The sequence below is a fragment of the Podarcis gaigeae genome (genome assembly GCF_964106915.1).
Source record: "Podarcis gaigeae genome assembly, chromosome: 14".
In the NCBI taxonomy this organism is placed as follows: domain Eukaryota; kingdom Metazoa; phylum Chordata; class Lepidosauria; order Squamata; family Lacertidae; genus Podarcis; species Podarcis gaigeae.
In genome coordinates, this window is record NC_139690.1 from 38,665,614 (window position 1) to 38,678,281 (window position 12,668).

The 12,668-nt window shown below is 45.7% G+C and overlaps 1 protein-coding gene and 1 long non-coding RNA gene across 5 annotated transcripts in view; one reads left to right on the forward strand and one right to left on the reverse strand.

Moving 5' to 3' along the window:
* Positions 1-12,668, forward strand: part of LOC310831357 — a 126,746-nt gene that overhangs the window by 22,489 nt on the left and 91,589 nt on the right. The gene's annotated exons all lie outside the window — the stretch shown is intronic.
* SNX29 (sorting nexin 29) overlaps positions 1-12,668 on the reverse strand; it is a 229,334-nt gene that overhangs the window by 14,401 nt on the left and 202,265 nt on the right. Inside the window, exon 21 of one of the 4 annotated variants that reach the window (XM_083711487.1) lies at positions 3,379-3,403. The exons of the other annotated variants lie outside the window; for them this stretch is intronic. Coding sequence (XP_083567613.1) covers positions 3,394-3,403 — 10 coding nt within the window. The 3' untranslated portion in view covers positions 3,379-3,393. Of the gene's footprint in view, positions 1-3,378; positions 3,404-12,668 lie in introns of those variants that run through there. 4 annotated transcript variants of the gene reach the window in all.

Here is a 12,668-nt window from a genome sequence, read left to right on the forward strand (position 1 = left end):
GGTGAAGGCAGCAGCAGCAGCAGCAGCAAGAGGTGTGGAAGCCCTTGACTCTACACCAGGCATAGGCAAACTCCGGCCCTCCAGGTGTTTGGGACTACAATTCCCATCATCCCTAGCTAACAGGACCAGTGGTCAGGGATGATGGGAACTGTAGTCCCAAACACCTGGAGGGCCGGAGTTTGCCTATGCCTGCTCTACACCAGCCTGACGTATCTCTCCCACCTCCTGCACCTGTTCTTCACTAATAATAATAATAAATTTTAGTTATATCCCGCCCTCTCCAGCCGAAGCTGGGCTCAGGGCGGCTAACAACAATCAAAATAGTTCAACATTCTAAAAACATTCATTATAAAATTCATTAAAATCAAATTACTGGCAACCATCAAGCAAAATTCTGTGCAGGTTGCCAGAAGAGGGGGTCAGGCTGCGCCCTGACCAAAGGCCTGGTGGAACAGCTCTGTCTTGCAGGCCCTGCGGAAAGATGTCAGGTCCTGCAGGGCCCTAGTCTCTTGTGACAGAGCGTTCCACCAGATTGGAGCCGCGGCCGAGAAAGCCCTGGCTCTAGTTGAGGCCAGCCTAACCTCTCTGTGGCCTGGGACCTTGAGGATGTTATTATTTGCAGACCATAAATTTCTCTGTGGGACATACCAGGAGAGGCGGTCCCGTAGGTACGAGGGTCCTAGGCCGTATAGGGCTTTAAAGGTTAAAACCAGCACCTTGAACCTGATCCTGTACTCCACCGGGAGCCAGTGCAGCTTGTATAGTACTGGATGAATATGATCTCGCAGCGAAGACCCCATAAGGAATCTCGCCGTGGCATTTTGCACCCGCTGGAGTTTCTGGGTCAGTCTCAAGGGCAGCCCCACGTAGAGCGAGTTACAATAATCCAGTCTGGAGGTGACCGTCGCGTGGATCACAGTGGCTAGGTCAGGGCGAGAGAGATAAATAGCCAACTGCATAGCTTGGCGGAGATGACAAATGCCGCCTTTGTTATAGCTGTAATCTGCGCCTCCATAGAGAGGGAGGTATCGAAGATTACACCCAAACTCTTAACGAACGATGCTGGCACTAATTGCACCCCCGCAAGAGATGGGAGTTGCCCCCTCAATCCCATATTGCTCCGTCCCAGCCAGAGGACCTCTGTCTTCGAAGGATTTAACTTCAACCGGCTCCCACGTAACCATCCAGCCACAGCTTCCAGACATCTGGTCAGTGTATCTGGGGCCGAGTCAGGATGGCCGACCATCAACAGATAGAGCTGGGTGTCATCGGCATACTGATGGCAACCCAGCCCAAAACTCCGGACAAGCTGGGCGAGGGGGCGCATAAAGATGTTAAAAAGCATTGGGGAGAGAAGCGCACCCTGAGGCACTCCACACACCAAGGAGTGGCGCGATGACAATTTCCCCCCAAGTGCCACCCTCTGTCCCCGACCAGAGAGAAACGAGCGCAGCCATTGAAGGACTGTGCCCTGGATCCCCACGTCGGCAAGGCGGCGGTCCAGGAGTTCGTGATCGACCATGTCGAAGGCTGCTGACAGGTCTAGAAGAATCAGCAGCCCCGACCCGCCTCGATCCAGCTGCCTGCGGAGATCATCTGTTAGGGCGACCAGAGCCGTCTCGGTCCCATGACCAGCGCGGAAGCCGGACTGGAATGGATCGAGAGCCGATGTTTCATCCAGAAACCTACCAAGCTGTTCAGCAACCGCTCTCTCAATCACCTTACCCAGGAATGGAAGATTCAAAACCGGGCGGTAATTGGATAGATCTAAAGGATCTAATGATGTTTTCTTTAAGAGTGGACGCACCACTGCCTCCTTCAGTTCCCCTGGGAATATCCCGGTGCCAAGGGACAAATTGATGATATCACCCAGGGGGGCCCGCACCTCGTCTGGACACGCTCTAATCAGCCAAGACGGGCACGGGTCAAGAGGACAGGTGGTGGGCTTTCCAGCTTGGAGGAGTCTGTCCACATCGGCTGGGGATATCCGGTCAAAGTGGTCCAATACTGGACCTGAGGACAGTCGAGGGGCCTCCAGTTCCTTTATTGTATCCAAATTGGCAGGGAGGTCATGGCGGAGCAACAGGACCTTCTCCGCAAAAAAGCTCGCAAATGCCTCACAGCTGTGTGTCGAATTGTTATTTAAATTTGGCTGTCCTTCAAGGGACGTTAAAGACCTAATTATACTAAATAATTGTGCCGGGCGAGAGCTAGCAGAGGCAATGGAGGCCGAGAAGTAGGACTTCTTAGCGGCCTTCACTGCCATCTCGTAGGTTTTCATAAAAACCCTATACCGTATTTTTCGCCCTATAGGACGCATTTTTCCCCTCCAAAAATGAAGGGGAAATGTGTGTGCATCCTATGGGGCGAATGCAGGCTTTCGCTGAAGCCTGGAGAGCGAGAGGGGTCGGTGCGCACCGGCCCCTCTCGCTCTCCAGACTTCAGGAAGCTCTGTGCAACCCGAAGTCGCGCGGGGCTCCCAAGGGTTGTGCAGAGCTGCCTGCATTCCGAAGCCTGGGGCACGCTGAAGAGCGCGTCCGGGCTTCAGCAGCTCTCCGCAAGCCTCGGGAGACCGGCGCGGCTCCCTAGGCTTATGGATAGCAGGCTGTTCTGGGGGTTGGGGTCGGGGGAAGCTCGGGCTTCCCCCGCGCCAGCTCCGTGCCTGGAGGGGAAATAAAAAAAAATTCTTTATTTCCCCCCCCAAAAAAACTAGGTGCATCCTGTGGGGTGGTGCGCCCTATGGGGCGAAAAATACAGTAATTCTGCAGCTTCCCCTGACTCTGACTCTCACCTCCTGACTGTTACAGGCTCCTGCGAGTCACTGATACCTTCTTCAAAGTCCATCTCCAACCCTGCTTCTCCTGGTGCCCATTCCTCAGTATCTAGCCACCACTGCTCCCTGACACTGGCTAAGGTTCTGGAAGGTTCCTAAGCTACCCTCTTGTGAAGCCACAGATACCGTATGTCATCGAGCTGCTTTTACATAAACTATCTGGAGACCCCTTCCCCTCTGTGCTTGCACGGCGCCTGCATACAAAGACAGACGGAGCGTGCCCGCCTTAATTACCTATTTAACTTTTAAACAGTCCATAGCCAATCTGTCTGGTATTAAGGGAAAACAGAAGGAACACGATGAGACAGAGAGAGACACAAAGCCGTTAAAAATGTTTTTAGAAGCTTCTCTCCAGAAAGAATTACTACTCTAAAATATATATATATATATAAAAAGATACCGTCAAGCACAGAATAGGAAATGCTGCAGATGCAATGCTTCACAACAGATGAGAAAGTGAAGCGGCTACCTATGGCGCTCCAGGGGCAGGCGGGGAAAGGAAGATGTTTGACGTCTTTACTGAAGCTATGTATCTTGCTTCACAGAGTATCCTACTCGCTCTATGGGGTTCTATAGAATTCAAATGGTCATACTATTTTTTTAAAAGAAATCAAAGAAGCCATAAAATTAAAATTAAACATCCTACAGCATCTAGGGCAGCACATCACCATTGCTGCAGTGGGCAGAAATACCATTCAGTGGTCTGGCAAGACCCTCAGCAATTTTCAAGTGGGCTAAGGGGAGGGGTTGGAAGCGGGTGGTGCTGTGGTTTAAACCACAGAGCCTAGGACTTGCCGATCCCCGCGATGGGGTGAGCTCCCATTGCTTGGTCCCTGCTCCTGCCAACCTAGCAGTTCGAAAGCATGTCAAAGTGCAAGTAGATAAATAGACAGAGACAGAGTTAAACGTGGTTAAAAAAGTAAAATACCTAGGGGTAAATATAACAGCAAAAAATCTGAGTCTATTTAAGGATAATTATGAGAAATGAGAAATTAAGAGAGATTTAGAAAGTTGGACAAGACTGAAACTTTCCCTGTTAGGCCGAATCGCTGCTGTAAAGATGAATGTATTGCCAAAAATGTTGTTTTTGTTTCAAACATTACAGATTGTGGACAAAACAGAGTGCTTCCGGAAGTGGCAGAGAGATATTTCCAAATTTGTCTGGCAGGGCAAAAAGTCCAGAATTAAGTTTAAGAAATTAACTGATGCGAAAGAAAGAGGGGGCTTTGCCCTGCCATACTTAAGGCTGTATTATGAATCAGCAGCTTTCTGCTGGTTAAAAGACTGGCTGCTTCTCGAGGACACTGATGTATTAGATTTGGAAGGTTTCAACAATGCGTTTGGTTGGCATGCATATTTATGGTATGACAGGGTTAAGATTCACAAGGCTTTCAAGAATCATATTGTCAGAAAAGCAGTGTTCAATGTCTGGACAAAATACAAAGACTTATTGGAATATAAAACACCAAGGTGGCTTTCACCATTGGAAGCTAAGGCCCGGAAAAGGCTCAATACGGAGGCCAAATGACCAAAGTATTGGGAAATACTAGAAAAAGATGGGGACAATTGGAGATTGCAGAGTCAGGAGAAAATGAAAGACAAGGTCCGAGACTGGTTACATTATGCTCAGATCAAAGAAGTTTTTAAACTTGATAAAAAGTTAGGATTCCAGGTGGAAAAATCGAAGTTAGAAACGGAATTGTTAGAGCCTAAGACTAAGGTACTTTCAAGAATGTATAACTTGCTGTTAAAATGGAATACACAAGATGAAACGGTTAAATCGGCTATGATAAAGTGGGCACAGGACATAGGGTATAACATTATGTTTGAGGACTGGGAAAGGTTGTGGACTACTGGGCTGAACTTCACTGCTTGTAATGCTTTGAAAGAAAATGTAATGAAAATGATATACAGATGGTACATGACCCCAGTCAAACTTGCAAAAATATACCACTTGTCTGATAATAAATGTTGGAAGTGTAAGGAAAATGAAGGAACGTTCTTTCACCTTTGGTGGACTTGCCCTAGAGTGAAGGCTTTCTGGGAAATGATATATAACGAGCTGAAAAAGGTATTTAAGTATACCTTCCCTAAGAAACCAGAGGCCTTCCTTTTGGGTATTGTTGGCCAGAGTGTGCAAAAGAAGGATCGAACTTTTTTTATGTATGCTACAACAGCAGCAAGGATACTTTTCGCTAAGCACTGGAAAACTCAAGATCTACCCACACTGGAAGAATGGCAGATGCAACTGATGGACTATATGGAATTGGCCGAGATGACGGGCAGAATCCGAGACCTGGGAGAGGAGACGGTAGAAGAAGATTGGAAAAAATTCAAGATTTACTTGCAAAAATATTGTAAATTGTATGAATGCTAAGCAGGATGCTTGATTATAAACAACTTGGCGCCATTAAAATAGATGAAGTGAATTAGGAAGATAAGTTAAATGTAAGAAAAAACAATTTTTTGGATAACTATTTGGATAAGTTTAATTTTTTAAGGAGTAAGATTAAGGTATCTAAAATTTGAGACATAACATTGGAAACTAGACAGTAAGGATGAAACAAGGTGATAAATTGCTGGAGTAATTTTATAACTTGGAACGTAGGAGCGGGAGATGTGAGGAAGTCCAAAGGAAATAAGAAAATATGTTATGATATGTAATATTTTTGTTTGTGTTTTTATATTGTAACCAAAAAACCTTTAATAAATATTATATATAAAAAAAGGACAGCACAGCACAGTCTGCAAGGGTCTTAGCTTGTTGAAAGCAAATATAGCCATATATTTCAAATAAATAAATAAATAAATAAATAAATAAATAGGTACCGCTCCGGCGGGAAGGTAAACGGTGTTTCCATGCACTGCTCTGATTCGCCAGAAGCGGCTTAGTCATGCTGGCCACATGACCTGGAAGCTGTACGCTGGCGCCCTCAGCCAATAAAGCGAGATGAGCGCCGCAACCCCAGAGTCGGTCATGACTGGACCTAATGGTCAGGGGTCCCTTTACCTTTAAGGGGAGGGGTGGAGTTTGGGAACCACTAGCCTATTCTGATTGGCTTTGGGCAGTCCTAGAGGAAAAATGGAGCTCTTAGAGACTGAATCAACAACATATGGAGAGGGCCAGTTGGGGTGGGCTGAAGTAGACAGATTGACGGTCTCTAGCAGAAGTCTTCTCCATTCCTTAATCTTGAGAACATCTCCCTCAGTCCTGCCAATTACTAAGATGCAAGGGATGGAACTTTCAGCCCCAGGAAAGAAGCACTTGTTTAACTGAGAGAGTTACATTGCAAATTTAAGCATATGTCTGTTTAAATATCCATCACTAAAGATGCTTTCTCACACACAGTTAAAATTGCTCATCTTCTAAAACAACCATAGGGAAAAGGAAGGGCGAATTGTTCCACTTTATCACTCCCACACTTCTCAGAATACATTGTTTGTTTGTTTGTTTATCAATTTTTGTTTTGCCCTTCCTCCCAAAAGAGCACAGGGCAGCAAGCAAGAGGTGATAAAACAATAAAAACATATTAAAAAACAATTCCAGTGCAGATGGAGACTAGGAAATATCTCTACCTAAAATACTTGTTGAAAGAGGGAGGTCTTCAGAAAACACAACAGAGATGGTGCCTGTTTCGAAATCAAGGGGAGGGAATTCCAAATGCTAAGTTCCACAGTGCTAAAGACCGAATTTCTAGATTGTGTGGAACGGACCTCCTGATAAGATGGCATCTGCAGGATATAAGCAGTGAGATGATCTTTCAGGTCTCCTGCTCCCAAGCTGCTGAAGACTTTATACACCAAAACCAGCACCTTGAACTAACCGGCAGCCACAAAGCACTCACATTGTGCTGGCATCCACAATTATTAGGCAGCTCAGCCTGTAGATCAGGGATGTGGAACCTCTGGTTCTTCAGATGTTATTGGACTCCAACTCCCACCAGGCCCAGCCAGAATGACACAGTAGTCAAAGATGAAGGGAGCTGTAGTTCACCAACATCTGGAGGGCCACAGTTTCCTCATTTCCTCTGTAGATCTTCCAGATGGGAGGGCTCAGGACTCATGCTTGAAACAAGAGTTCTTTTTCTAGTTGCCTGATCTGTTACAGCTCTTGCAAATTTGTTGGTGGGTATGCCAATCACAATAGAGTTCTGTTTCGGGCAGTGGGGAAAGCTTCACTTAGAGAGGCTGCGCTCTCCAAAACAGCAGACTGAATGTTTGCCATAGTAAGTTGTTTCCAATGTTAGCCCTACACAGAATAGACCCACTGAAGTTAATAAGCATGACAACATAACTCTGAGCAAGACTTAGTTGGAAACATCTCAGTATTTCTGAAGACACTGCATGTGATGCTCATCCTTAACAAGGGCTTTCTCCACCAGCAGTCCAGAATTGACCCTGTGCAAGATCTGATGTGTACAGAAACATGTACTGCTAGGATATAATACCAGAAAACAAGCTGGGGCAAATGTTCTCCTCCTATTAATCTTCCCACAAAGGAAGCACTTCTGTCGCTACATAAATCAAAGCATGACTCCATGTAAGACAAGTCATTAAATCCAAGAGACAGTGACCTAGCCAACCACCTTCCATCACCACTTCAGGCACTGAAATAACCTTCCCAGCCTTTGTAAACTTGGTGTTTTGGACTATAGCTCTTATCAGTTCCAGCCAGCATGGCTCTGTTTGCCTGGGGCCAATGGGAGCTTCAGTATGAAACATATAGAGGTGCCCGGCTGACCTACAAGAAGAAGGTGAGAGCATCTTTTCAGGTACAGAACATTTTCTTTCCTGATGCTATCTAATATGCTTGAACATCTGCGTCTGGTGTCATTTGGAAGCTCTCAAACTCAATTTTGAACATTGGCTGGTCCTGACAACAGTATTTTCATGCATCCTGTGATTATTATTATTTTTGCCACTGAGTGTCTGTTCTGTTTTGCACACTGGAAAAGAACGGGCGCAAAGAGGTTAACATTACAAACACGCATCACGCCGGCCCCATTTGACATTATGGTGCAGACCATTCAATTGTCTCTTGTGAAAGCAGCCTCAGGGCTCATTACACATTATAGTTCTGCCTAGAAAATTATTATATCCCACTGACTTCCCCCGCTGTTTGATATTGCAGAGCAGATGCTCTATCTATCAAAGTTTCCCCTAAGAAAAGTTCATGCCCTTTGCCAAGCAAGGTTGTGGTAGGAACCAGCCAGTGTTACTCCCTGCATAGTTATACAGGAGCCTGCTGTGAACTGGACCCAAATGCTCTCTGTTCGCTGGCCTAATTCTTAGCAAATGGTTCTGTACATCAAAGGAAGCTCCGACTTCTCCACAATGCAGGGCAAGCACTGAAACTGGTGAACTACAAGGTCTCCTATTTTAGGCTGAAGCACATAGGAGTGGCACCAGCAAAGCATGGCAAGAGTACAAGATAAACAGTGGGTTATTAGGACCATGGACAGTTCACTGAGGGTCTGGATGCAAGCTAAATTAAGAAGATGATTCAAGACTGTGGCTGCAGGACAGGCTAGAGCCAACTGGAAGCTTAAGTAGATATGTGGCAAGATGGATATGCCCTCAGAGCAAAATTGCTCGGATGCCCTTCCAACCAATCACATTCATCTTGTCAAATGACTCCTCCACGGACAGGCTCTTATCAGGGGTGGGGAACCTGTGGAGCTTCAGATGTTGCTGGACTCCAACTCCCATCAACCAAAGCCAAACATGGCCAATGATTAGGAACGATGGGAATGGGCAGCATCTGGAGGGTTACAGGTTCCCAACCCTTTTGCTTAAATCCTGGCAATGACACAAATCAGTTCCTGAAATACTTGAAGGTCTCCTGTGTAAAAGAAGAAGAAACCCTCTACAGGGCAGGTTAAACTATTTAACTAAAAAAAATGCTTCAAGCAGGGTCCTAACACAAAAAGTATGCAACACCCTCTGGTGGCAAAGTTATTTCAAAGAGCTGAAACAAGGAAAAGCAGCCTATTTTATTTCCTGTTGAGCTCAAAGGTAAAGGTAAAGGTACCTCTGCCCGTACGGGCCAGTCTTGACAGACTCTAGGGTTGTGCGCTCATCTCACTCTAGAGGCCGGGAGCCAGCACTGTCTGCAGACACTTCCGGGTCACGTGGCCAGCATGACGAAGCTGCTCTGGCGAACCGGCACCAGAGCAGCACACAGAACGCTGTTTACCTTCCCGCTATAAAGCGGTACCTATTTATCTACTTGCACTTAAGGGTGCTTTCGAAGTGCTAGGTGGGCAGGAGCTGGGACCGAACGACAGGAGCTCACCCCGCCGCAGGGATTCGAACCGCCGACCATGCGATCGGCAAGTCCTAGGCGTTGAGGTTTTACCCACAATGGATGAAATTTTCATAGGATGGACATCTCTCTCTCTCTCTCTCTCTCTCTCTCTCTCTCTCTCTCTCATCAAATTAGTCCAGCAAATGCTAGTACAGTGTTACATATGCTTCAGGTTACATATGCTTCAGGTTACATATGCTTCAGGTCACAGACTCTGCTAACCCAGAAATAGTACCACAGTTTAAGAACTTTGCTTCAGGACGAGAACCGAAATTGTTCTCCGGCGGCGTGACAGCAGCAGGAGGCCCCTTTAGCTAAAGTGGTGCTTCAGGTTAAGAACAGTTTCAGGTTAAGAACGGACCTCCAGAGGTACCAGTGTAAAAAAAAATCACAAGAGAAAAGAGCTACATAGGTACAAATGCAATGTCCATGATGGGCAAAGCCTAGCATAAGTTCAAGTCACATGTGTCCAGAGAAACAAATTAGAGCCTTCAATTTTAATCACAAAGCTTAGGTTTTTATGAAAGTCACACATGAGGAGCCTACTAAAGGGAAGCCTGCGATGATCGGAACGTGCTTTGATCATCCAGCACATCCTTGAGGTCAAGCCAAATAAAAGTTGTTTCAGCTGTTTTACTGCACTAACCTCACAATGTGAACTGGGCTGGCATCAGCAAATACGTAAGACACTGGCAGAAAGCTATGTAAAAAGAGATCAGATCTCTATTGTATTCCAAGCTGAAAGCAGAAACGGAGGGGCGGCAGAAAGAGGGGAGAAGCTGGACTCTGTCCTGGTTTTAAGGACATTTTGACAATGCCATTCTGTTAAGCACAACTAGTATTCAGGGACATTGACCGAAAGAGGCCCTAGGAAAAACAGTGCTACTCATGGGCTTCTATTTGTCCAGTAGTGGCATGCGGACCATTTAAGGACTGCCTTCTAGCATCATTCTGTCCTCTATCAGCCCCCCAGCCAAGGCTTAAGCCTCTTGGCTTTCCCCCTAGGTTCTGATGCCCACCTTCTCATGAGCAGGTGATCTTTCATTTTTGCTCTAAGGAAAGAAAGTGGAGAGTGGGTGGGTGATGGACTGGCAGTGGAACAGGACAAGGGATGCTGTACTTGTCAGAAGAGAAAAGGTTGCTCCAGGGTTGAGACCTGGAGGTCAAATTAAGCAGATAGAACTGGTCCCACTTGCCTGAGACCACCACAGCTGCTCTGCAGATAGAGAGAGAGAGAGCTGTGTCAGTTGCAATGCTGATGCTAAAAGCAGAATAGTGCCTGCATGAGATGACAAGGAGGCAGGCTTTGGAGCCAGGTCTTTCTTGCAGTGAAACCAGCTGCTCTCATCATCCTGTCATTTCCAATTTAAAGAGCCAGAAGAGAACATATACAACTGAAACGCTCGTGTGTTCTCTGTCTCCCCACTCTCCAGTCCTTTAAGTCCAGGAGAAAATGTGAGTGCATAGCCTTTCATTGCTATAAAGCAGGGGTGGCCCACCCCTGTCGCCCTATGGGTGTTGCTGGAACACAACACCCATCACCATTAATTATCATCATCATCATGACTGACCATCCACCATAGTAGCTAGTGAGGATGGGAGTTGGAGTCCAGCAAGTTTCCTGGGCCATGCTATAAATAGAAGTACAGTGGTACCTCGGGTTAAGTACTTAATTTGTTCCAGAGGTCCGTTCTTAACCTGAAACTGTTCTTAACCTGAAGCACTACTTTAGCTAATGGGGCCTCCCGCTGCCGCTGCGCCGCCAGAGCACAATTTCTGTTCTCATCCTGAAACAAAGTTCTTAACCCAAGGTACTATTTCTGGGTTAGCAGAGTCTGTAACCTGAAGCGTATGTAACCTGAAGCGTATGTAACCCAAGGTACCACTGTATAATTGGGCATTAAATGGTAGAAAGAGGCAGCAATGACAACACCCTGTAGTGGCAAAACTGAACAGGCAAGGTTTACAGCTGGTGAGCACAGGGTTTTATGGGTAAAGTTTGACTCTCTACCCTTTCAAGGCTTCTGCTTCCATCACAAGGGAATCCTGCATCTTCTTACGGGGCTAGAAAAATACAGCTGATAATGGGATGTTCAAGATAATCCATAAATAAATGGGACCACAGAGGAAAGGGAAGTGATATCCTGCTTGGCAGGGGGTTGGACTTGATGGCCCTTGTGGTCTCTTCCAACTCTATGATTCTATGATCCATCAACTTGGGAATATACAAAGCATTTCACTGTTCACTTGGGAATAGGGATAACCTGAGACCTGATTCTTTTAACTAGGAAGTGCTAAGAGCTGAATTGGGGAGATTTTGCAGTCTATATGCTCTGTCACTGAGAACTCCTATACCACTTGGACAGCCATGGTATAGCAATGCTTTAAAGAGATGAGTGTGGATGTTACCTACATTTCAAGGTAGGAAGAGATTGAATAATCAAGCATTCTGGATTAGATGGCACAAGGGTCCAACATGGGGTATTTGCCAAGAGAGACAGATAAATGCTGCTTTAAGACACATCACAATTAACACACACCTGCAAAATATCAGAGCTGAAACAGCCCACAGAAGAAATACCAACAGCACATTCCTGTCTTTATGTTTTGCTTTTATTACCAGAGAAGATGGAATGTGTGCTGAAATAATGTTGTTTATTTTATTAGGGAAAGTAAAGAATAGAGCAGTCATCAATAGCAAGGCAGAACATCAGGCATTCCATTATCCTGGAGAAACACAGCTCCAGTTTTCAAACTTGCAAATATCAAACTAGAAACGAGTTTCATTATGTGGCACCGTATTTCTTTGTCGGCTTGCCCAAAATAATAAATCAGTGCAAGTGTGATTGCATCTATTTGTTTTCAGAGCATGTTGCCTTGTGCACTGGAACAATGTGACAACCAGGCTTATTAACTCCGCAGCCTGAAGGGCAGACAAGGTGACCATACGAGGCCAGGGCAAAGGGCCACAAGCTAATATTGTGTGAGTTATTTAATGTTGCAGGTAACTATTTAGCCTTGCAATATTGCATGAGACACCCTAGGGAAATGAAGATGAGAGGCAGTTTCCCTATACATATCTGGCAAGGAGCCTCGGTTGTAACTTGATCCACACACATAGAATTATTGAGCAGAGAAGCTTTCAGGGGCTTCTCCATGATAAATTATTGCTGATGCGACTGCAAGAGAAGTTTCATGTAACCCCCAAATGAAGGGTAGGGTTTTGAAATACTGGAAAAGAGTAATCCTTCTTCCATTTCAATGTCTTGCCAAGACACAGAGGTTTGTTTTTGTGTGTGTTTTTTTGCAAAGTTTGTGTCTTTTCAGCTGAAATATCAACTGAATCATCTCTTTTCACAAGCGATGGCAACAAAATTTGTATTCAAGCTGCGGAAACTGGGGTGGTGGTGAGGAAGTTTCTGCCTGTGCTGTTTGGCATCTTTGACAGCATCTTGTTCTTCCCACGGGTGAGTCTGCAACAGCAACGGAAGACTGAGCAAATAGGAATCAAGATGAACTAATCTGGAG